At 40.1% G+C, this 24,468-nt stretch overlaps 13 protein-coding genes across 13 annotated transcripts; 2 read left to right on the top strand and 11 right to left on the bottom strand.

The window, feature by feature from the left end:
* Window positions 1–168: 168 nt before the first annotated feature.
* Window positions 169–816, top strand: RRP46 (exosome non-catalytic core subunit RRP46; the record flags this gene model as incomplete). Its single annotated transcript, XM_018133451.1, has 1 exon — window positions 169–816. One exon carries the CDS (start codon window positions 169–171, stop codon window positions 814–816), a length of 648 nt encoding a protein of 215 aa, XP_017988940.1.
* A 116-nt stretch (window positions 817–932) lies between these two features.
* On the bottom strand, window positions 933–4,232 carry VAS1 (valine--tRNA ligase; the record flags this gene model as incomplete). Its single annotated transcript, XM_018133450.1, has 1 exon — window positions 933–4,232. The coding sequence occupies one exon, from the start codon at window positions 4,230–4,232 to the stop codon at window positions 933–935; it is 3,300 nt and encodes a 1,099-aa protein (XP_017988939.1).
* A 513-nt stretch (window positions 4,233–4,745) lies between these two features.
* Window positions 4,746–6,032, bottom strand: YLH47 (Ylh47p; the record flags this gene model as incomplete). The annotated part of the gene is made up of 1 exon (XM_018133449.1): window positions 4,746–6,032. The coding sequence occupies one exon, from the start codon at window positions 6,030–6,032 to the stop codon at window positions 4,746–4,748; it is 1,287 nt and encodes a 428-aa protein (XP_017988938.1).
* A 356-nt stretch (window positions 6,033–6,388) lies between these two features.
* On the bottom strand, window positions 6,389–10,690 carry SPT6 (chromatin-remodeling histone chaperone SPT6; the record flags this gene model as incomplete). Its single annotated transcript, XM_018133448.1, has 1 exon — window positions 6,389–10,690. One exon carries the CDS (start codon window positions 10,688–10,690, stop codon window positions 6,389–6,391), a length of 4,302 nt encoding a protein of 1,433 aa, XP_017988937.1.
* A 390-nt stretch (window positions 10,691–11,080) lies between these two features.
* On the bottom strand, window positions 11,081–11,974 carry CTR1 (high-affinity Cu transporter CTR1; the record flags this gene model as incomplete). The annotated part of the gene is made up of 1 exon (XM_018133447.1): window positions 11,081–11,974. One exon carries the CDS (start codon window positions 11,972–11,974, stop codon window positions 11,081–11,083), a length of 894 nt encoding a protein of 297 aa, XP_017988936.1.
* Window positions 11,975–12,205: 231 nt separating this feature from the next.
* Window positions 12,206–13,180, bottom strand: DAM1 (Dam1p; the record flags this gene model as incomplete). Its single annotated transcript, XM_018133446.1, has 1 exon — window positions 12,206–13,180. One exon carries the CDS (start codon window positions 13,178–13,180, stop codon window positions 12,206–12,208), a length of 975 nt encoding a protein of 324 aa, XP_017988935.1.
* A 166-nt stretch (window positions 13,181–13,346) lies between these two features.
* On the bottom strand, window positions 13,347–14,456 carry SHY1 (cytochrome oxidase assembly protein SHY1; the record flags this gene model as incomplete). The annotated part of the gene is made up of 1 exon (XM_018133445.1): window positions 13,347–14,456. The coding sequence occupies one exon, from the start codon at window positions 14,454–14,456 to the stop codon at window positions 13,347–13,349; it is 1,110 nt and encodes a 369-aa protein (XP_017988934.1).
* A 222-nt stretch (window positions 14,457–14,678) lies between these two features.
* MRPS5 (mitochondrial 37S ribosomal protein uS5m) lies at window positions 14,679–15,620 on the bottom strand (the record flags this gene model as incomplete). The annotated part of the gene is made up of 1 exon (XM_018133444.1): window positions 14,679–15,620. The coding sequence occupies one exon, from the start codon at window positions 15,618–15,620 to the stop codon at window positions 14,679–14,681; it is 942 nt and encodes a 313-aa protein (XP_017988933.1).
* Window positions 15,621–15,905: 285 nt separating this feature from the next.
* AW171_hschr63933 (HMG-box domain-containing protein) lies at window positions 15,906–16,775 on the bottom strand (the record flags this gene model as incomplete). Its single annotated transcript, XM_018133443.1, has 1 exon — window positions 15,906–16,775. The coding sequence occupies one exon, from the start codon at window positions 16,773–16,775 to the stop codon at window positions 15,906–15,908; it is 870 nt and encodes a 289-aa protein (XP_017988932.1).
* A 1,088-nt stretch (window positions 16,776–17,863) lies between these two features.
* On the top strand, window positions 17,864–20,080 carry AFG3 (AAA family ATPase AFG3; the record flags this gene model as incomplete). Its single annotated transcript, XM_018133442.1, has 1 exon — window positions 17,864–20,080. One exon carries the CDS (start codon window positions 17,864–17,866, stop codon window positions 20,078–20,080), a length of 2,217 nt encoding a protein of 738 aa, XP_017988931.1.
* Window positions 20,081–20,328: 248 nt separating this feature from the next.
* Window positions 20,329–21,357, bottom strand: BIM1 (microtubule-binding protein BIM1; the record flags this gene model as incomplete). The annotated part of the gene is made up of 1 exon (XM_018133441.1): window positions 20,329–21,357. The coding sequence occupies one exon, from the start codon at window positions 21,355–21,357 to the stop codon at window positions 20,329–20,331; it is 1,029 nt and encodes a 342-aa protein (XP_017988930.1).
* Window positions 21,358–22,237: 880 nt separating this feature from the next.
* MSL1 (U2 snRNP complex subunit MSL1) lies at window positions 22,238–22,576 on the bottom strand (the record flags this gene model as incomplete). The annotated part of the gene is made up of 1 exon (XM_018133440.1): window positions 22,238–22,576. One exon carries the CDS (start codon window positions 22,574–22,576, stop codon window positions 22,238–22,240), a length of 339 nt encoding a protein of 112 aa, XP_017988929.1.
* Window positions 22,577–22,814: 238 nt separating this feature from the next.
* On the bottom strand, window positions 22,815–24,404 carry HEM14 (oxygen-dependent protoporphyrinogen oxidase; the record flags this gene model as incomplete). Its single annotated transcript, XM_018133439.1, has 1 exon — window positions 22,815–24,404. The coding sequence occupies one exon, from the start codon at window positions 24,402–24,404 to the stop codon at window positions 22,815–22,817; it is 1,590 nt and encodes a 529-aa protein (XP_017988928.1).
* Between the last annotated feature and the right edge of the window lie 64 nt (window positions 24,405–24,468).

Genomic DNA, 24,468 nt, shown 5'->3' with positions numbered 1-24,468 from the left:
CTAGACACCTCACCAGGTGTACGTTGATGATCCTCTGTTACCTTTTGTAGTGGTCCAATGTTAATGATGTCGTTGAAGGTCCGGGTTACCAAGTAGAAAAAATTCCTGTGCAACAAAGTTCCATATAATACAAGAAACTCATCGCCAGTAAAACAGCAGCAATTAGCCATGTCTATGTCCGTACTAGACCATGTAGACGGTTCTGCACAATATGATACTTCCACGGTATCTGTTCTTTGTTCAGTAACAGGCCCTATTGAACCAAAAGCAAGGCAAGAAATTTCACAGCATATTTCACTAGAAATTATCGTAAGGCCGGTGACAGGTCCTCCATGTAACCGTGAAAAGTTTCTAGAGGATAAGATTAGGTCAGTAATAATGCCAGTTGTTGAAGCTCATTTACATCCTCGTCAGTTGTGTCAAATAACCTTCCAAGTTTTGAAATCTGTTGGTCATCATGAACATTTAGAGCTAGCCGCATCACTTAATGCTGCGTATTTGGCTTTAATAGATGCTGCTATTCCTCTGAAAGCATCGTTTTCTGCGGTTTCTATTGCTGTTAATGCTGCGGGAGAAAATTTTGTAAATCCAGATACAACTCAACTAGAAAGCGCTACTAGCGTATTTACTATAGCATTCCAAGTTGAATCTGATAGCATCTCGCTACTACTGCTAGATAGTAGTGGCTCTTTCACTGAGAAGGTTATGTTTCATGTATTAGAGCTGGCGGAGCAAGAATGTGTTAAACAATCAAAGTATTTTAGAGGTTCAATAAAGACCAAGATAGAGAAGGATTTCATCTGGAAGCAACGGTGATGAGATTTTGCATTTATAATTAATTGGATAGTGAACATTATTAAAACAATACGTAATGTATATTTACAGACTATTCAAAAAGTCATGTGTGCGGATAACTTTTATTCAACGCTATTCTACAACTTTAACTTTTCCAAGTTGGCTATGGTGGCTTGGAGGGTTTCTATTTCAGCAATAGTGCTTTCTAGTCTGTAATTATTAGCCTTCTTTGCATGTTCGTTTGCCTTCGCTTCATAATCTTTGCTGGAAATTAATTTCTCAATGGAGCTTTTAGTCTTTTCCGCCTTCTCCAACTTGCTGGATACTTTCTCAAGCTCTGCGTCAATGTCAACTTGACCTTTAACCAATACATGAACATTGATTTCAGGAGTAACACTGTTTAGCACGCACCCCTCTGGGATACGGTTTGCATTTTGAACAACATTGACCTCGTCAATGGCCTTGATCAAAGAAACAATAGAAGCATTTTGAGAGCTCATCGACTCAAATAGCTTTTGATTGTCCATGACTTCAATGAAAACCTTACCGTTGTTTAATATGTTGTATTGAGCCAATAGTGAACGAATTTCCTTTGTAGCTTCCAACACCAATTCGTAGTCAGCGGCAGCTTGGGTGTTTGAGAGTTCTTCACGGAACTCGGGGTATTTAGCCTTGATGATAGTTGGGCTAGTTTCAGATGCTCTTTTTGGTAAACGTTGCCACATTTCTTCAGTAACAAAGGGCATGAATGGATGAATTAACTTCAAAGCATTGTCCAATAGAATATATAAAGTGTCCTTAGCAGATGCCTTTTCGATGTCGCTACCTTCTTGGATCAAGTATTTAGAGTTTTCAATGTAGACATCACAAACTAAATACCAGAAGTCGTAGATGCTGGAGGTAGCAGTCAAGAAGTCACGCTTTTCAAATGCAACGTTGACAGTATTTGCAACTTTGGTCAATTTGTGTAAAATCCATTTTTCAACCAAAGATTCATTACCCGAAAGCTTTTCGGTAGCTTGAGGGACGTAGTCATCGCCTAGGCGCATTAAGGCAAACTTAGTAGCTTGGTAGATCTTGTTACAGAACTTTCTGTAACCTTCAACACGTAGAATATCTAAGTTGATGTCACGGCCACCAGTAGTGTATGCACACAACGCAAATCTTAAGGCGTCAGTACCACATTGTGGAATACCGTTTGGATAAGATTCTTTCTGACCTGCCTTCGCCTTAGCTATCTCTCTTGGGTCTAAATTACCAAGCAATAACTTGGCGTGCAAATCGTCTAATTTGATTCCGCTAATCACATCCAATGGGTCAACAACGTTACCCAATGACTTGGACATCTTACGGCCTTGAGCATCACGCACTAGAGAATGACAGAAAACCTCCTTAAATGGAATGCTACCGGTTAACTGAAGACCCATCAAGATCATTCTAGAAACCCAGAAGAATAGAATGTCCCAACCTGTTTCCAACATGGAGAAAGGATAGAATTTTTCCAAATCAGGGGTCTTATTTGGCCAGCCTAAAGTAGCAAATGGCCATAACCCTGAAGAAAACCAAGTATCTAACACATCTTCGTCTTGCTCCAAGACGTAGGTTTGGCCTGCAAATTTTTTAGCGGCCTTCTTTTCGGCTTCTTGCAATGTCCGACCAGACACCCAGTAGGATCCGTCATTTCTGTCCTGCTCCATGCCCTCAATATTAACAAAGTACACAGGACAACGGTGACCCCACCATAGCTGTCTAGAAATACACCAATCTTGAATGTTTTCTAACCAGTGGAAGTATTCTGCTTGAGATGATTCTGGAGTAATGATGATACTACCATCCCTCACAGCAGCAAGGGCCATCTTAGCCATGTGAGTTTGAGAAACCCACCATTGTGGCTTCAAGTATGGTTCAATTATATCACCAGATCTCGAGCATGTTGGAATTACCATTTCATTGTCTTTTTGGTCAATGTAGAGGCCAGCTTCCTTTAACTTCTCAATAACAAGCTTTCTGGCATCAAATCTCTTCATACCCTCCCATTCAGGACCACACTCCTCGTTTAACAAACCATTTTCAGTTAGAATATTAATTATCTCTAGGTTGTGACGCTTACCAGTGTTGTAATCGTTTTGGTCATGGCCAGGAGTAATCTTAACTGCACCGGTACCGAAAGACATGTCAACAGCTTCACTGTCGCAAACAATTGGTATTTTACGTGGCAAAAATGGATGTTGAACAAACTTACCATGTAGGTGAGTGTAACGTGGATCATCAGGGTGGATAGCAACGGCAGTATCACCAAAAATAGTTTCAGGTCTAGTAGTAGCGACAATCAATTTCTCATCTGAATCGATAACTGGGTAGGCAAAAGAAGTCAAAACACCAAACTCCACCTTATCCTCATAACCTGGAACAGAAATTAAAGTTCTACCTTTAACTTCCTTATTTTCAACTTCCAAGTTGGAGATAGCAGTGTTTAGTGCCACAGACCAGTTCACCAAACGAGAAGCACGGTAAATGATGCCGTCCTCATGCAATCTCACAAAAGCTTCAGTGACAGCTTCAGAATACTTTGGATCCAATGTAAAAGCCTCGTGTGACCAGTCGTAAGAAGCACCTAACTTCTTGATTTGGCTTTTGATCTTTTGGTGGTAAAGCTCCTTCCAGTCCCAGACCTTCTTCAAGAAATCTTCACGGGTAAAGTCATGTCTAGTCTTTCTTTCCTTGGCCCAAAGCTGTTTCTCAACAACAGATTGAGTAGCAATACCAGCATGATCAAAACCAGGCAAGAACAAAACAGTCTTACCCTTCATACGGTTATATCTTATCAAAGAATCTTGGATGGCAATTGTAAGTGCATGGCCAATGTGAAGGGCACCAGTAACATTTGGAGGTGGCGCTGGAATACAGAATACACCCTCAGGTTTAACGTCACCCTCAGCAGTGAACTCGGGCTCAAAATATCCAGATTTGTTCCACCATTCATACCAAGAAGATTCAACGTTGGCAGGATTGTAAGCCTTCAAAGCAGGATCTTCCAATGAAACTAAGATTTTCTTCTCTCCTGGAACAGTTTTATCAATAAACTCAGGAATAACCTCGGTCTCCTTCTTCTTCTTTTCCTTTTTACTTTGATTTTTCTGTTGGTTCGCTTGGTTTTCGGCCTTCTTGGCTTGTTTAGCCGCAAATTTCAGCAACTTTTCAGCCTTCTTCTTTTCTTTCTCTATCTCCTTACTAGATTTAGGACTGCCATCTTCTTTTAGAGGATTAATGATGATTTCCCCAGTAGATGGATCAACCTTTGGCAACTTTTGTTCTTCACTAGACATCGCTAGAATAGATGACTTAACCGTGGATAAACTTGATTTATAGCACCTAGGAAATAAAACCTGTCTTTGCAAAAGTTTGAATGAGCTTGGTAAACTAAAGCTCTTAAACATTCAGATAAACAAACCCTCTCACCATGTTCATGAATTTTACGTTTATTCTCGTAGAAATTTTTTTTCGGCTTCACGGCGCCTAATTACAGAATCTATTGAATCTACAGCTTCCATTTTTGCTCCGGGTAAGTGAGTTTTCAACGAAGTTATTTATGTCGTATAATAGATTACAAGTTACAAAAGGGGCTAACTAATGCGGTTTATTGACTGTATTTTATTTAACTTTAAGTTCTTAGAACTTAAATGTTAATGCGTTGTTACGGCCGTTTTTCTAATATTACTCCGCGTCGTAATTACAACACATGCCTATATAACAAAATTGTTCCCGTGGTTTAATTTAATTATGCATAGCTAGATCGGTCAGTTCAATTTCTTTGACGACGGCAACATATGCATATTCTATTTATAATTTGGACCTTTCCATGGTGCAGCATTGATAAGTTATGTACAAGTGGTATGTTTTTTGGTAGTATGAGATTTATAAGTGCCGAAAGAAAGCGCGGATTAGAGCGACTATTTGGTCTTCTCAGCAACTTTGGTGACTTGGGCAGCCTTTTCATCTAGTTCGTCCAAGCTTAACTCATCCTTGACCTTGACAACAGCATCTTTCTCTTGCTGTTCTTCCTCCTTCATAATTTCCTCCTGCTCCTTTAGCTGGGCCATCTTGGACTTGTGGGTAGCGTTGGCTTCTTCTACAACGTTAACCTTGACTTCATGGTATAGTTCGTCTGGAATACCACTCAACACGTCGCACAATGCGTCGTAAAGGGACTTAGTTGAACTGATGTCACCATAGGTGTAGGCAGTGGTCATGATCAAAAGACTGGATGGAATTTTGTCTTTCAATCTTAGATTTAGCCAGTTGTTGAGGTTTTCACGCAAAACGGAGTCATTAACATTGACATTTCTGATACCTCTGCTTGCACATGCAAGACGCAGCTCGTTTGGATCTAAAGAGTCAACGCCTTCGTAATAAATGGCAAAATCGTCTTTCTTCAATTCCAACATCTTGTAACGGATACGGTAACGCAACATAACATCCGTTCCAAATGGCTGCAAGTTAATATACTTTGCGAGAGCCACCAACTGAGGGCGGGGGAGGTTATCCAGGACGGTATCATCTGTAAACAAACGGGCAACTTGGACTAACTGCTCACGAGATTCTGGTTCACCTGTCTCTCTAACGTGCTTGTAAAATTGTGTAAAAACGAGTCTTTGGCCTTCATCTATAGTGTTGGTCTTCAGGTGTGGCTTGCTGTCCTTGATAATCTCAGACATTACGGCTCTGGTCTTCCTCAAACTATCCAACTTCTTTTGCTTATCTTTTTTAGACTCATAGGTCGATGGCAGCATGTTAGGGAACAACTTCAAAGCAATTGGAAGCAGTAGTTCGGCAAACGGCACAATAACAAATGCGCTAAATGGAATCAAACGAATCATATCAGTCGTGGTTCTCTTCAACTGGATCTTTTCACGACGTGTTAGCTCATAACCAGCAGCCATCTTCATCACCAGTTTAAATGAGATCTTGACGTCGAGACCCAACAACTTGGTTCCATCCCAATAATGCTGGGCTTCATGTTTCACACGTGACCACAGGGTAGGCTTAGCTGCTTTCGGATCCTTACTTACCGGTACCAATGGATTTTCAGAGGTGGACAGCTGGTTCTTCTTGTTACCATCCTCACTTTTGGAATAATAACGTCTACCAACGATGACGCCTCTATAATATGCAGGGGCGCAATTGAAGCGTGCAGCTCTGGTAACAGTTCTGCTGCTGAAAAATTTTATACTGTGCATGTCTTTTTATAGAAAGGTAATTGCAATTATTGCTCGTGAAGTTTCAATAAGTCACAACCAATTCTTAGTTTTGAAATAAGAAGTGTAGGTTGTATGTTACGTTCTTGTATAAAATAAATTATTCCGGGTCTCGGTTATGTATATTACGTTAAGTATTTGTCAAAAGGAAAATTATGTTGAGGCCAGATACATTATCACGGAATACGTGCAACTTAGTACCTTACTAAATAAATCGAAGAAAATTTAATAGAGACTCAAGAACATCAATGGGGCTTATTGGATAATATGTTTCATTATTTACATTCCTATACTACAAGGCTTGAGAGCCGAAATTTATCACAGTCGACAATGATCACTCAATAACCATAGTAACCACCGTTATTTAATTCTTGAGGTCTGGATTTACTACTTGATTTTAAAAGTGTCTTGAATCCATTGCAGAGCTGAATGACAGTAGGGTAGTTATAGTCAGCCAAAGAAAATCCATTATGTGTCAGTTTTACGTTCCACGTGTATAATTTTGATTGAGCGTTAATTTTGAACATAAGATAGAACCAGCCGGGGTGCTCGTAGTTGAAACTTAGATAGTAGACAGATCTATTAGGGTTGACCTTCGAGTAATCTTCAATGAACTGTATAACTTCCCTTTTTGTACCTCTCTTGAACTTTTCATTTGAAGTAATCTCGTTCAATAGCTTAATCTTGTTCTGGAGATACTCGACTATAATGTGGTCCAGATCATTGAATTGATTTCCATCAACTATCAACGTACGACCCAAAGCAAGTGGATTCTCCTTGTTTAACTCCTGTATGTCTACATGTTGGAAAAGATCTTTGTCTAATTTCCATGTAATCGCTAGGTGATCGTCGCCCCGCGATGACTGACGAATGACAAATTCACCGCGCTCTTTACTTCTTAAATAGTCTTCAGCCTGCTTTACATTGAATGGAAAATAGTAAGGATGGTTAATAACCCTATGTGTTCTTTTAGCACGAGCCTCTGCCATAGATATCTTCTTTTCCTCCTCGACGTCTTCTAGTTCTTGCTTTAAGTTCCAGATGGCAGGATCCTTGCTATAATCAACAGGAATGTATTGGTGTTTAATGTCGTGGTCCAACAGAGACACCTCAGCACTAATGTTCTCGTAATCAATGAAAATAACCTTAGCGGGGTATGTTTTTCCCACTTCATAGATTTCTGACGCAGCACGCTTTAGCTGAGCACCTAAATGTCTTTGGGCATTAACAATACACTCTACTTGAGAGTTGGAAACACAAATTATATCATTGTGCTTGAATCTTTCTATCCTAACAGGAATAATACTACCTTTGAAGAAAGTTTTGTCCGTCTCACCTGTGAGGGTTGTAAAAATCTCATCGCCATGCAGAGGATGGAAGTCATTTCTTAGCTCCTCAAAGCCTTCAAGAAGTTCTAGAACGATAGTATTTAAGTTGTTCAACTTCCTTTGTCCGGTGGTTCTCTCCAACTCTTCTGCATAAGCCTCTAGGTTCAAGGATTCTAATTTAGACCTCCTGTCTGGATCTTCACGAAGAAGTTCAATGAATTCACTCATTGTACCTTGCTCTTCCTTTTCACGAATAGCATCTGGGTCGTATTCTAACGCATCTGCAGCAACTTTTGTTGCCAAATGATAATCTTCAGGGTGAATTCTAGTGCTGTCCAGGTGATCATGTTCCAAATCTTCATACCGCTGACTTTTTTCATTCCAAGATATGTATAAAAATCCTGCAGAGTTCATGAAAATAGTCATGTGCAAAATGTCATGAGTGATTAACTGTTGACGAGCTAATAGTGGTTCGTTCAACCGTTGTAATGATCCCAAGAAATCCATAGCTTTACGCTTACCAAATCCAGCAACATATTGCAAGACACTAGCATAGTATGAATTGTCATTCGCCTTATTAACTTCGGTACCAACTAAATTCACAATATCAACAAACGACGTTTCCAACGCTCTTTGGAAAATATGGCGAGGAAGCAAAGATTGATGGGGATGAATGGACAACGACTGTAACTCTTCCATTGATAAATTAACGTATTCTAGTAGCGGTGAGTGCACATACCTAGCTAATGCAATACAGTATTTTACCAATGTTGGTTTATTTGGGAATTCTTGTGCTGCGCGCTCGCTTGCTTGATAACGTGTTGCAATTTCATCCTCAACAAATATGACTGGAATGTTATGGCCTTTCTTATCAACAAGCTGTTTCTTTTGGATCACCTCCTGCAACTTTTTAAACAATTTTTGTGTCTTTGGATTGGTACCATTAATACCAATCACATTTGGCTGGGCTTCCTGTATGATATTGTCAAAAGCTGCCTCAAAAGCTTGTGGATTATCCCTATCAAAAGGATTCTGAACAATCTTGTAGTCTTTAACAAAATCTCCCTTTCTGTTAAGTAATACCGCAATAACAGCGTCTACACCAAATCTACCTTGACCGTAACTTACCGTTAAAACTCTAGGTATCTTTGGCTCTCTAGGATTTGGTATAAAAGGGGCTTGGTCTAACCGGGACATAAATCTACGGCGAACACTGTTAGCAACTAACTTTTGGGTGGTCTTTTTCAATTCATCTTTAATTTCTTGTGAAATGTCATTGAAGATCTTGTCCAAAGCGCGATAGAATGCAGACCGCCTAAAACTATTCCACTCAATGGCAATTTCGGAGGTATTAGTAGTTTCAAGTGCAGTTTGGAATAAATGATCACAATACTGACTTTGTGAAGACATGTGAATTTTGATATTTAACAAATGTAATGATTCTGCCTCAAGCATACGAAGGAACACATCAGGAGCTGTACGGAATTGATTCGGAGTCCTGTTTATCGCGTATTTAATGTCTTCATATGGTGATCCTCTCTGTATTTCTTTCTTACCCTTGGTTGTTAACACCACATCAACAATATAGTACTTATAAAAGTCCGTTCTCACTTTTTGCCTGACCTTTGGATTATTGCCAATCTCTAAAGAGTAATACTTTTGAACAGTGTCGCAGGCCAATTTATGGTTCTTAGCAAATACTTGAAGATCTGAACCTGAAGACTCCAACACGGCAGTTATAGACTCGGCTGGTTTACTATTTGGATGATCTGTAACAGGGTGAATCTGTGTTTCTGCAGCAATATTTTGACCAATCTGTTCGGCGGTTATACCCACGTCGTTTATTACCTGGTACAATGCACTGCTCTTGAACTTTTCGTAGCTGGAGTTCTTCAGGTGTTTTTTAGTTCCACTAGTTGAGTCTGCAAGAAGCGCTTCGTTAATTTCATGGGCGTATTTAAACTCCAAATAATTGTAGATGTCTTGCAAAGAATTCAATTCTGTCATAGCTTCATCGTTAAAATATTCATTGACAATTGGATCATCCACATTTAGTTGCTCATAGAATTTCTTGACGTAGTCTCGTTTGTAAATAATACTGTGGAACTCAATGTCGTAAAACACAATATCCCATAAGTCATCCTCAGTCAAGATGAACCCGTTTTTGTCTCTCGATGAGATGTAGTTACGACGATATGCATAAATGAAGGAAACCTCTAAGTTTTCTTTACTAATAAACTTTACTGCATTTCCAATAGCCTCCTTGAATTCGGTTAGATCATATGAAGGGTCGAAGTTTTTGTCAACGGCGATTTTATCACTAATCCAGTTTTGTTCTAAAAGCTGGTCATCAGGTGTTAGATGGCCATAGTTTTGCAAACCAACCCTTAGTTCTTGATATCTTTCTGGAATATCTGACCGCCTTATAACTATATCCTCCTCAGTCATCAAGTTCTTCTTAAGATCCTGCAAATCATAAATATCCTGTAGAGTGATCTTTTTCTTTTTCTGTTCTGCTGGATCATCTGAATCCTCCTCTTCATTTAGTTCTTCAACATTTTCTAAGTCTTCTTCATTCTCAACAGCCAAGGCCCAATCGTAATCATGGCCGTCACCAAAGATTTCATACATTTCATCGATCTTGTCAGAGGATAGGCCAGTAATTTGAACAGACTGTTTACTTCTTTGTTGCTTCAATTTCTTCCTTTGTTGTCTAGTCTCTTCATCTTCATCAGAAAATTCATCGTCTTCGATAAAATCATCTAATTCGTCTATAACATCCTTCTTAGTAGATCTGACACTACGCTCCTCATTGTCATCCAATTCTTCCTCATCTTCTTCTTCCGAGAAAAAATCTTCTAGTCTATTAACGCCAGATTTTACAGTTGACCGTTGCTCATTAACTTCACCTTCATTAGATGTACCGACTCTTTTTAATCTTTTAAATTTACCTTTACCACCCTCCGCCGTTGGTCGCGTGGAGCGCTTTACACCAGCATTTTCCATCAAAAGATCCAAATCATCCTCTGACAGCTTCCCATGGTCTTCATCCTCTTGGGCTCTACGCTTATGTTTTCTCTTTCTTTTCTTCCTTGAGGACGATACATCCTCTTCATCGTCAGATACTATGAAACCTTCTTTAATTTTCCTAGCTTCTTCTTCATCATCATCTAAGTCATCATCTTCTTCAGAGGAATCAAACACATCATCTCCTTCTTCTTCATCACTTGGAACATCTCCTTCTCCACCAATACTATCTTCGATTTCGGGTTTTTCCCTAACCTTTTCTGCAGCAATTTCCTCACCTGACATCTGAAGGCTTACCTATAGCTATATCTTTTCTATTCCAGGCGATAAAAATAAACGCTAGTAATAATAGCGACTAGTAAAGCACTATGCGGCTATATGGAAACCGTAATTAAAATTGCTTGTTTTACTTGCAATAACAAAATATCTCTTTTATATGAGAACTTCAAATCTGTTTTGCCATTCAAACTAAAGATGAAAAAAAAAAAAAAATTTGCGCTATCGTGCAAAAGCACCCAAGTTTCAATCAAGGGTCATTGGCAATATGTATTACATGGCCAAACTAGACATATATATTAGCTGACTATGCCGTGATTCCGAACCATAGGATTCGGTTTTTTAAGATTAATTAAATTTAAATTAATAAACATCAATAGAAAATGGCTGACAATCCAACTATCTGAACTTTTCAGCAGGCATTAAACTCACATCCATGTTCCCTGCAAGTTCCCTTTCTTTAACAGCTTCATTAGCCTCCCTTATCAAATCTTCTTCGAATTCGCTAGGATCAACAGGATCACAGCAGCAACTCTTCTTTTGCTCTTGTCTCAATAAAGGGGCTGTTCTGTTATCTTGTGAGCTGCGTGCATCAGTTTTAGTAGCTTGACCGCATCCAGGCTCGCAATTTCCCCCGCCTGGGCAGTTCGAACGTCTACGGATCTCCCGCTTGAGTTCCCATCTTTTGACAAGGACAATTTTAATTCTGTTGAAAAACGACTCTGCCAAGGCCAAGCCTAGAACAACAGCAAAGAAGTACAACACAACGTAGGTCATCGCTACCAACATCGTTGCATAGATTAACATCGTAGAAATAAATGTCAGAACTAGTCTTGTCAAATCTTGCATCAATTCGGGCCACGAAGGTGCAAATATATCAAACATTAATGTAGGTAACGTTGGTAGAATCCGAGCCCCCTCGAGGTCATCCGTGAATTTATTCGTAGAATTCAATGAACTGGAAGATTTATATTGGTCATCATCAACAATTCGACGCTGGGAATCTGCACCAATGGTTTTAAACCATTTCACTTCTAAGCACCAACTGAGAAAAATAACCGCTTTGTAAGTTAAGCAAAGCAATATGATCAGTAGAAAAATTCCAAACCCTTCGCCGCGTGTGGATGCATGTAAATTACTGAAAAGCACTGGATATCCTCTGTATGAAGTAGAGAACACTGTATTCATCATGTGATTAGAATTCGCCGCCATGGAATCCATGTTGCTGCCGCTATGGTCGTCCCCCATACTATCGTCCATGCCGCCATGTTTAACGTGTCCCCAAGTAGACATCTTGCAATAACTAGAAAGGTTTAAACCGCTCTTCGCGTCTTGATCGAAAGGTTCTTCCGAATCACCCTATTAAATCCTCTAGTTAACTTATTTTTATAAGTTTTTCTTATCGGGTGTATTGGACCAAAATCTCGCCCACCTAATTTGCTCGCGCATTATTTTATTCTCGCAATAAGAAACTGGTCTACGAATACATGAAAGGGGGTTTTAACTCTTAAAATGCTTATTCGATCATCTGAACGGAGGTCTTCTTCCCTGTGTCGTAAACGGGGGTGCCATTGGTGGATCTGATCTTGATATTGACTTCCCTGTACTATTATTGTGAACTCGCTTGCTCACTGACGACGTTTTTCCGTTACTGGCTGGACGCACAAGAGCTTGCTTTTTATTTGCAATTCTGCTTGCGCTTACAGCTAGTGATTTTCGCTTTTCAACTGTAATGCTAGGCATTGCAAGCGATGATAGGCGGTTAGAAGTTTTTGAATTTTGCTGAGATGTAGATTCATTATTGCGTATCTGATTAAGTATTGAGTACCTTCGTTTGCTTCGTACTACATCTTGTTGTACTGGAATAACAGGAGGGGCAACTGCTAGGGTTGGGTTGGAGACGAAGGAAGCTGCAGTGTTATCCTCATCGTCTTCAGCGTCGGCCACCATACTGCGAATTGATATTGTGTTATACTGTGGGATAGCAGTGGACTTCTTTACCAGCTGAGTATTTTCCTTCTGGAGAGTTGGTTCTGTCTCACTTATAACAGCAAGCGACCGACTAGTAGTTCCACGCAATTGCGCCAGTAGCAGCTGTCTCTCTTTTTCTAAACTTTGTAGTTCCTTGCGAATAGAGAGCTCGTGTGCAGTATCGTGCGGAAGGTTGGGGAAGTCCACACACCAGGAATTGCACATCAAACCGTATAGTAGCGCGCTCATCGATTCGTTAAAGTCTACTAAAGACTCATGTATAAAGTTCATGTGGGTAAAATTGGCATCCAGGGTTATCATAGAGTCGGTGAGCTCCTGTATTTGAGGAAGAACATAGGTATCTATAACCGTAGCACCTCTTAACTCGTCATTATTGTTCTCTACAGATCCGCTTCGAGGATGGTCATTTACTTCCCCAATAGACGATCTTCTCGAACCAGGATTACTCGATATTGATAGCCGATACTCTGTAGCCGCTTTGCTCTCGCGTAGCCCTTCTTTAGACATCTATCAATTATAATTGATATATTTCCACGTACCTGCTTTTATAATGGTCATTAAGGAAATGGGTTTTTTGGGTGGGATAATACAATCAAAATTCCGTATCTACTGATAATAACATAAAACGTGCAGTACTTAGCAGTATATACTATTTACAAGCTAGAGTGTACTATTAAGAGAACTTCTTAGAGTGTTTTAACTTATCCGCCATTATTTGAGCTTGTGATAAAGCACTACCACCAGATTTCCTTAGCGCTGCAATAAGGAAGATTGACGATAGTAATGACAACCCATACCAAGTAACTAAATATTGCAGATGGTTATTTTTAAATGTAACCTTGGCCTGGACACCAAGTGGAACACCTGCCTTGATAAATTGGTATTCATTGAACTCTAAATCGTCGTCTTCGAATTTTCTTGTACTGACAGGTGTCTCAACTGTGGCATGTGACCTGGTCCAAAATTTCCACCATGGTGCGTTGTTCTTCGGATCGGTAACTGTGCTCTTTGTTTCATCCCACCTATGATCATGTAAGTCATATAGTGCTTGCAGATGTACTGGGAGAGTGCCGGTAGAGGCAAAAATGTCGGGCATATCAGGAATTTGCCAAACACGACTTTCACTGTCTTTCTTATCCCATTGAAAAGTACCGCGAGCCTTGGGGACTCTAATTACACACGTCAGCTCGACGTTTTCTCCTTCCGGAAGAGACAAATGCCGGAGTTTTCTGTTTGTTGGTAATACATTTTCCTCGCTTATCCAACCTCTTTCAATGAGGATCTTTTCGCCTGTGTCTTTCCGAATGAAAGGGGTAAAGAGAGTGTATCCCTTTGTTCCATTTCTTAGCTTAGGACCAACAAATATCTCTTCATCGTGCAAAAATTTACCTTTTACTTTGACTTTCGCATACTCAAGGAGTTCACACATCTCGGGACTGAAATGTTTTGGCATTGGTATTGGTTCTGCCGCCAATCGATCCTCGCACGTAGCGATTAATTCAGTTTTCCACTTTAGACGGCGCAGTTGCCAGGACCCGAGATAGAACGATACAACAGGCATAGCAATCATTAATCCCAGAAAGGTTCGTCTAGTCCATTTGTAGTTCTCTTTTTCTTTGTCTTTGGGTGTCCTTGTAGTACGAATCGGCTTCCAATCTACAGTAGACGTCTTGACAGTACGTACTGTTCCACCCCTAGCACCCACAAGATTCTTGCAAACATTAAAGTTTACTAGATGAGCGTTGCTCGCCAGGCGAATGGGATGCTTTGCTAAACCAAACATTTTAGTTTATATGTAGTTTACGCCAGGAATGTTTTAGTGTTGACGGTGAAGTGCATTTTTTCAAAAGTGTGCTCTAAAGAATCGCGCTTTCTAACAAAGCGAAGACGCTCATTAAGAGATAAACTTATAACTACAGGATTACGTTTGTATACACTATATACAATAACTTTGATGTGAATAATATATTACTAGGAAGGTAAAGAACAACTTAGTTCAATGCATTCATTCAGTAGAATAATAGACCTTTCTAACATCCACCAGCTTCTTACCCCGTCCTAATGCAATTTCATCTAATGTTTTCTGGGAATTAGCTAATGCCTCCAGTGTACCCTTTGCAACATTCATTCTGTTTCTAGACTTGTACACCTTAGCACTTAAGTCTTTAATGCCCGCACATTCACATATTTCAAAGATGATGTGGTTTACTCTCAAACCAGAACCTGGCTTTGCAGACCTCATAAAAAGCTTCACACCGTGGAAGCGGTAATCAATATCACCATATATTGTTCTATTTTCGTATCTTGGAATATGGACTAGGTTTCTGACGGCATCCCAGTGAGCTTTCTTAATTGCTTCTGACATATCTTCCCTAGACTTACCCTCTCCTAGTCCTACCATACCATCACGGTTACCAACGACTACTAGAGCGTAGTATGAGGGAATTTTACCCTTTGCAGTTTGGTTTGAGACCCTCTTCATCACTAGCGGTCTCATAACCAAATTTTTTGCTATAAAATCGGCGTTCAAACCTGTCTGTCTTTGGATACCTTTAGCAATCAAAGTTGTCTGAGACAACCCCTCAGTTGAGAGGAAAGCACCGCGTGGAACGTCTAATTCAGTAGGTAGAGGTTGCTGTTGTTCATCGAGGTTGAAATACTCCGGTGGACCGTGAGTGTGAATATTTGGCAAGCCTGGCTTGTAATCCCAATAAGGATGTAATTCGGCAAAATTGTCTAAATAAGGAGGAGCAAATTTTACACCTTTGGATGGCTCAAACTTCGTATCTTCTGGGATCGCACTTTCACCTAGTTCTATAGATTTTAGTAGGTCTTTTGGATAATATTTCGCCAGTATTTCCATTCTTGCCGCTTTCTGAAGAGATCCCGGCGGTTTGGCATTAAGTGTCCTAACTGTGCTTGATAGCCACCTCTTGAAAACCGTCATGCTGACTCTAGTGCCAAATATGATCAATTATATCTATTCGTACATACAGAACTTGAAGATTAAGTTCTTATTAGCCTCAAGCAAATTTTGTTTCGACGATTTCAAGAAAGCCGGGTAACCATCTCGAATCTTTTCAGAACCTCGTCACGGATACTTACTAGCGCTTATCATTTAGGATACCCAGGCCATCAAGGCACAGTTGTAACAATGTTTATGTCATAAATACCTAACAATTGTGTATGCAAGAATACATATATGTATGAAGGGTTTAATGAATGTGGTTATCTAACAATCGTCCTCCTTGTGGTGGCACGTGCCGCATGAACTCTTAACGTCATCATAAATGTTATCTGTAGTAGCTGCGTTACTACTAGTACCTTTTTTCTCCCTCCTATTAGGTACGTACTTGTAATTAGGGTACTTCTTCATGTGCTCTTCTTTCTCTTTTTTGGCGAGATCTAGCCAGTGTTGTCTATCTTCCGCAGAGAGCGATCGCCAACGCTGGCCAATATCGACTGAAACTTGTGAATTAGTCTTAAATGATCCATTGCCACGTTCCGATTGTTTAATTCGTTCCTGTGGAAAGAGCTGCTGGTGCCAATGCTGCCTAAAGAGAATGAATGCGTTGCGCGGACGCGGAATGTGAGATTGTTTATGGACCTTGCGCTGATGCTTGTGGTCTTGGTTGCATTTACAGCTTGATGCCCTATTGCTGTGGTGATCGTGACCCGCATTCACATCAGTAGCAGCAGGCAGGGACGCATTTTTCACCTTAGCGGATGAAACCCCGCCTGCGTCGGAAGAGATGAAGGAGCCGCCATTCGCGGCCGCAGCTGTTGGAGGAGGTGTAAGAGGTGAGCTGGGCGACATTGGCAATACCTTAGTATGCATAATTGGCGAAGACGTGTGATCTTTCTGTAAATGTAAACTTGGTTTGAACGTATATTGTAGAGCAGTGCGCTGAGCAGGCAAGTGCTGAACGGGAATGCACTGTGGTATTGGTATAATACCAGGATGCCGCAATAAGCGTTGCTGATCTTGCTGTGGTTGCTGCTGCTGTAGTAATTGCTGTTGTTGAGTACCAGCACTGTTCCCAGCGGCAGGTATCTGGGTCAGAATATGTGAAATGGAAGGTAACCTAAAATTCGAATCCATCTAATCCTTCTGATATCCAAACAATCCCTTTCTTCCATAAGCAAACAATACGATAATTTCTACACACTTTTTGTACTCATATAATATATATATCCTCTTACACCAATTACTACTGTCTGTCTCCTGTATATTTAGAAAACCCGTCTGAACTATTCTACACGGACATACTTACAATGGGACGTAGTCTAGAAAAACAAAGCTACACCTATTATGAATCGATCATGCTCGTAAATCGTCACAATTGTGAAATATATTTATACAAACATGATAAAAACTTGCCTGCTACCTTGTTCGGGGAGGATATCTTTGTCAGACGTAGTACCCAACGGGACTAAATACCCCTGTAGGTCGCTTTTATATCTCTACTCAATGGGCAAAACTTACACAGAAACCTACATACAAAAACTGTTTTTGACTACCTTCATATAATACCCGTGTTTATGCCTTTGTCGGAGCCCAGGCACTGCAAGCATTACGAAGAACGGATGTGTTCGTGCCTGGCCTAGAAAAGGGGCACGTATCATAACAACGAACTAATGACTTTTACGTATTTCAGGCCATAAGAAAATAGCAATGGTACAGTTTACATGAGGTGAGATGGATAAGCCGTTTACGTCTTTTTTTCTAGGGAATCGTAAATGTGAAACCATTAGTCATTGGGGAAATGATGAATATCATTTGAAACAATGGAAATGCATAGCCGGCAGCTGAATGAAGTGCTGGTGGCTAAAAAAAGCTCAAATAAATCACTTGTAGTTGCTACATTAAGACAGTAGGTATAGATTTTCATTGCACAAATTCCGCGCCTGTTTCTTTTGTTAATGAATTGCCGCATAGTAGTAATAAGAATTAGTTGCCGGGCCTTGAGTATAGCCTTGGATCTGCCTGCGTAGGAGATCTGTCGGCTTGCTGTACAACAAACAAACCGTTCCGTATCCTGGTCACATGGTTTTTTATGATTCTCAATCGTGTATGGTGATTCTCTTTGTACGAAATACTTTTGCCACCCTTGTAGATTTATTGGTGAAAATATGTAGCTAGGTAAATAACAACCTTGACGGCGGCAAGAGTATAAGGAAAAGATTGCGATGATTCGTATATTAGGTAGTGGGCGAATTGGCCTGCGGCCTTTATTGCGGTCATGGAAACAGGAGTTTACATTTGGCGGGATTCAGCCTCTGCGGCAGGGGTCATTTCAGCAACGTGCGTTGCTGCATTGGAGTGCACCAAGGAGGGCTGAAGATGGTAAAGATGACAAAGGCGAGGCTAAGGATAATAACCAGAAAGATAATCGAAAAGACGGCCAGAAGGATGGCGGGGAATATCAGAATTTTTCGGACTATTTCAAGTCGCCGCAATTTGCGCGTAGTCTATACTTGACAGTGGGGTTGACATTTTTCACCCATATGCTTGGCACATTATGGCAAGGAAACGAGGAGCAAGAGGTGATGACGCTCCAGGAATTTAAAACGCAGTATCTGGAAAAGGGTCTTGTTAAGCAACTATTTGTGGTAAATAAGCAGATGGTTCAGGCGGAGCTGCTTCCGCAGGCGAATGTGAGAAACGACTGGTCACGTGGGATGGATTTTGCAAACCGTAGTCCAACAGTGGCGTTTACTATTGGTTCGGTTGATGTGTTTGAGCAGGAGCTTGAACGTACTCAGGATAGACTAGGAATCCCCCCGGAAGAGAGGTTGCCAGTGACCTATGTGGATCAAGTTTCTCCGCTCCAGTATCTGTACCCGTTCGGGCCTACTTTAATTATTTTAGGTGCCTTAATGTACATGACAAAGCGCGCAAGGAAGGCAGGTGGGCCTGGAGGCATGGGCCCAAACTCTTCGGGGATTTTCAATGTCGGCAAATCCCGTGCTAAGTTATTTAATAAGGAGACTGATGTGAAAGTAAAATTTAAAGATGTAGCAGGATGTGATGAAGCAAAGGTTGAAGTTATGGAGTTTGTTGATTTCCTCAAGAATCCTGAAAAATTCAAGGCTTTGGGTGCAAGGATTCCAAGAGGAGCTATATTATCAGGCCCTCCGGGTACCGGTAAGACTCTTTTAGCAAAGGCCACAGCGGGAGAAGCAAACGTGCCATTTTTAAGTGTTTCAGGGTCTGAGTTTGTTGAGATGTTCGTCGGTGTAGGTGCTTCAAGGGTTCGTGATCTCTTTAATAGTGCCAGATCATTTGCACCTGCTATTATCTTCGTCGACGAAATTGATGCTATTGGTAAAAGTCGTGGCAAGGGTGGTGCAATGGGTACTTCAAACGATGAAAGAGAATCAACGCTCAACCAACTTTTAGTTGAAATGGATGGGTTTACCTCTAGCGATCAGATTATTGTGTTGGCAGGTACAAATAGGCCAGATGTTCTTGATTCGGCTTTGTTACGTCCTGGTCGGTTCGATAGACATATTCAACTTGACGCTCCAGATGTTGAAGGTAGGAAGGCTATCTACAAGGTGCATTTAGCTAAATTGAACTTGGAACCTTCACTTCGCGATGCAAAGAAACTTGATGTATTTGCCGGTAAGCTTGCAGCCTTGACTCCAGGGTTTTCTGGTGCTGATATAGCCAACGCATGTAATGAATCAGCCCTAATAGCTGCCAGGCATTCTGATTCATACGTGGAATTTCACCACTTTGAAAAAGCAATCGAGAGATCTATCGCTGGTTTGGAAAGGAAGTCTAAAGTCCTTTCCCCAGAAGAAAAGAAAACTGTTGCGTATCATGAAGCTGGGCATGCAATATGTGGTTGGTTCTTGGAATTCGCAGATCCTTTATTGAAAGTTTCCATCATACCTCGTGGTTCAAGTGCTTTGGGGTATGCACAGTATTTACCTCCTGATCAGTATTTGATTTCTTCAGAACAATTGAGGCATAAAATGATTATGGCTCTTGGTGGAAGAGTTTCTGAAGAACTTCACTTCCCCTATGTTACAAGTGGTGCCCAAGATGACTTCAAGAAGGTTACTGCCATGGCACAGACAATGGTAACTTCGCTAGGTATGTCCAAGGATATCGGATATATAAGTTATGAACAATCGGACACAAGTGTGCAATTCAATAAACCATTCAGTGAGAAAACAGCTAGGCGGATTGACTTAGAAGTTAAAAGACTTGTTGACGAGGCTCACGCCGTCTGTAAAGAGTTACTAACCAATAACCTGGATAAAGTCGATAAGCTAGCAAAACGTCTTCTAGAAAAGGAGGTTCTGACCAGAAACGATATCGTTGAACTGCTGGGGCCCAGACCGTTCCCTGAAAAAAGTGATACTTTCGAGAAATACCTTGATCGCAAAAACTAAAATAAAATAAACGGTAACTAGAATTGAATTTCTTTGCCTTTGGATTGAGAGGCTCATTTTACTACAGCTACATTTCATGTTTTAAAAGTCTAGTCTTATAATCCGTGCGACTTGTATCTTTAATAACTAGTCTGTTACTTTCTCCCTTCAATGGAAAGAATGTTTAAACTTTCATGTATATAGCAAAATGCATCTACACACAAAACACAATATAATGGATAATTTGTTGGTACTATGTTGTTAAAACATTAGAAGGTCTCCTCATCAGTGAGGAGATTTTGTATGGGTGTGACTGTTTCTAACCCCTGATGAAGCATTGGTCCTGTATGATCCCCGTTGGCTGCTATGGCTACCTCTTCAGTCTGAGTAACCTCAAATCCTTCTTCCGTAGAATACAAGATCTGGTTCACCTTCCCTAAAAACCTGTTAAGTTCTTGTGGGTCATCATTGTACACACCTTCTTTGTATAAATCTTGTGTGGATTGAACGAGAATTTCAATATCCCGTAGTTTACCAAAGTAAAAATCTCGTTCTCTCTCCATAATATTCATCGCGTCCTGGTAGTGCGTTACTTCTTGGTTCAGCTTATCTATTTTCATATTGGAACTATCAAGCTCCATTTGCAACTTCGCCAATTGATCATTGCTAGCAGATGCTGACATCGATGTCAATTGCGGTTTCCGTGAAGTGGTGCCAGAAGACGGAGTTCTCTTCATGACAGTACCTGAAATGCCAGCAGATCCGTTGAACTGACCAATAGGCCTCACTTTCTGTAAAATGCGAGGTTTTGTGCTAGGAGACGCTGACATCTCATTCAATGAGGAGGCAGAAGTAGTTAATGTACGTTTTTTTGAAGCCTGTGTGATCGATGATGATACACCTTCCGCTGTACCTGAAGGCTTCTGTGCTTTACGACGCAACTGCGCATCGTATGGTGATTCGTCTTTATTCTGCAACCAAAATTTCTTCAACCATTGCAAGAATTCTAGATTATCTTGAAACCTGCACTTTATCAATCGGTCTACGAATATTGTTTTCTCAATCTTATGTTTGGTAAAGCAGCTCTGCAAAATCTTGAAATTGCTTAAAGACTCATACTCCGCACGAGAATCAAACTTTACACGATTCATTGGAATATCGCAAAATATAGAATCCATTATTTGGCAATAAGCAGCACCGTTCCCACATTGCTCAACTCTTGTATAGTTTAAACATAAGAGGTCATTGAGCCAACTCAACAATTCAGTACGCGACTCACCCAAGCCTGATGATGACATTGGTATTTCACGGCCTAATAATACACCAAAACAATGTCTTTAATGTCCTGTTCAGTTAGTAGTTATATTGAATATATTTAGTTTTGACTTAAAACAGTATTCCTTTTTAATATTTTATGTTATGAAATTCATATAGTGGTTAAATACAACAAAGCTAAGGGTGTAACAACAGTAAAAAAGCCTTTTAGTTTATTGATTACTACAAATATGGCCTAATTTTTATGATTGATCACCTCTATATATTATTTTTTAAAGCTTCTGATTTATATAGTATGTTTCATGATCTGGAAGCAAGAACGGCTCATGTTAAAAGAAGTTGATACTCTAGATCTTTTTTATGCTAGACCCTGAGATACTAGATATTAAGTGTAGTTATACTATCCGAGGCGGTCTACTTACAAGACTGAGAGAGCGGTAAGGACTGTTTGAGTTCTTGGATGAGTGTCACATGGAACTTCCCTGACATTTTATAGCACTGTTTAAATAACTCAATGAGCTCTATCTAAGTTCTAATTCGTCCTACGGTTACTAGAACAGAACTAATTAATGGAGAAGTGATTACGGATATCCGTTACCCCTGTCTTCCTTACTTCCTACATATATATTTTAAATTCGAAGTTTCGCAAATAATACTCGGCTGCAGACGTCAATCGTTACGATACGGATATAAATCGATAATAATGCTATAATTAGGATCCCCGCTCTATTCGAGATGCATATTAATTTAGTTAAGAGCTCCATTGTGCCAGGGGAAATCGCCAGCAATGCTGTTACGTATAGTCAATCCCAGTACATCAAGACTCTCGGATTCTCACAAATTCAACGTGCTGGCAAGTTTCAAACAATAGTTCTATTATACATTTAACCCATAACAGATAATCTATCGTACATCCTTGGTGTCTGCTTTACTGAATTCAATATGCATTGGCTTTCCGAAAAGATGCTCGTTCTTTAAAGAAAGCATAGCTAAGTTAGCCTCATCTACGGATCTAAAAATGATAAATGCTTGGCCTCTTTGTTTGTGACTTATAGAAACCCTCAATACTTCTCCGAAAGTTGAAAATAGTAAATACAGATTAGATTTAAGAGTTTCTACTCTTATTTGATCATTAAGATTATTCACATAAAGAGTGTTCTTCGGTGTAGAATTCTCTTCAGATGGCTGCTGAGATGCATATGCAGCATACTTAGGTTTCTTTGTCAATGGTCCATCATCCATGATATATAGATGCTCAAAATCTGATAATATGGCTTCCAGGGCCAACGATTGTTGTTGCTGTGAGGGCGAGTTTCAGGATGCTTGTAATGAATCTTCTCCAATATACAATACGGTAACTATAAATTATATGTCGTGAAGTACGAATATCTCTCTAAAAGTTCATGCTTAATATACACTCTATAAAAGCTTTAAGGGTGGGGTAACGAGGGCCTGTTGGTTCTATTATGTTGCATGGGCTTTAAGATTCGATTTTCAGTTGAGTGGACTGCTTGCTAATATGGAGTGCCTCCGTAAAGGCGTTCATGACAACGTCTGGGACACCAGGTCCAGCGCTAAAAGCCATTCCACCAAGTGAAACCCTGTCCTCATATAACTGTTTAATGCTACTAGATGTATTGTTCAGCCAGGTATTATATCCGACATGGAACTTTGGAAGGCAATTATCAACTACTGTAACTTCCCAGTATGCATCATTAAAGGTAGACTCATGGACATTTAAGTGAGATGACAATAGTTGCTTCAATTTATTGGTGATGAACGTGCTATTGGACATGCCAGGTAAATCAGAATCAGAAAGATGATGCCCACCTACCATTGCTGTCAACTTTGTATTAGAAATAATATTATTATTATCAGGAGCATTCCCAATTGAGAATAGTGGTTTGAAATTATGCTCAATTACAGAGTCGAAAATAACTCCCAAGAGCATGTCTGGATTCGGCGTAGTTAACGGTACCAGGTAGCCAAAGCCATGATATGGCTTAATTATATCTTTATTTGGAATGTAAATGTTTACCAGTATAATAGTATTCGATTTCACGAGCTCTAGACCTTTTGATATCGAGGGATCGGCAACGATTTCGGACATTTCAGATGGGTTTATGTTAAACCTCGTAAAATCAAAATCGCTTTCCTTGATCCCATCAACAGTTGTATATTCGAACTTTCCTTCTGAGTAAAGTAGTCGTGATACTCGTTTATTAATGTGAATTTGAACGTTAGGCAATTGCTGCAGAGCGTTCCTTAGAATACTTGGGAACAGTTGCAGCCCTCCCTTCAAACCAATTATAGGAACTTTCTTCAGTTTTTTACTTAACGCCATTAAATCATTTTCATCTAGATTGAAAGCCTTCATATAATTAACCAGGTCGGGATGAAGACCTTCAGTTTTGTTTTTCCTAAAAACAGCCTTTATTAGTGAACCGTGTTCTCTTTCCATATCGTACATTACTCGAGCTACTCTTTGGGCAGAGAGTTTCTTAATATCGTCCGCATAAATTCCATGATAAATAGCACTTAGTATGTTACCTGGCACATGTTTATTTCCAAATCTTCTTGAAAAGAATTCGAACGCTGATTCATCTGATATGTCTTTCCTACTGGGCCTGAGGTACTCGCCCAATATCCCCGTGAGAAAGCCTTTACTCAGAGGATTCTTTAAAAACTTAAAGAAGGTCGAGAGCGAGTTGGGAACTTGAAGTAGCTGATTATTGGCTGCTAGTAGGTACTTCTTGTTGGCGTCACTCTCTTTATCAATGTACTGGACAATATCTTGGTTTCCTAGCTGTCTTAAGGTGTCCACAATCAATAAAGTGCCGTCTGAGACACCTCTTAAAGTCCTGGGACCTTTCTCTAGCACAATGTTTTGACGTGAGTTATTCTTGTATACAGAAGAGTTGATATAACCTCCGCATCTCTTTGAGGCCTCTAGCAATGTAATACCGACATCTGGTCTTAACTTTGCCAAATAGTAGGAATATGAAAGTCCTGAAATACCACCTCCAATAACCAGAACTTTTGAGTTCTTAGGAAGAACATTGAACTTCATAGATAAAATATTTTTATGTTACAGGCTCTTTAAATCTAAGGTACAACAATTGAATATCAGGAAA

This window comes from Eremothecium sinecaudum, chromosome VI, assembly GCF_001548555.1.
Source record: "Eremothecium sinecaudum strain ATCC 58844 chromosome VI, complete sequence".
In the NCBI taxonomy this organism is placed as follows: domain Eukaryota; kingdom Fungi; phylum Ascomycota; class Saccharomycetes; order Saccharomycetales; family Saccharomycetaceae; genus Eremothecium; species Eremothecium sinecaudum.
This window is presented reverse-complemented; position numbering and strand designations above follow the sequence as displayed.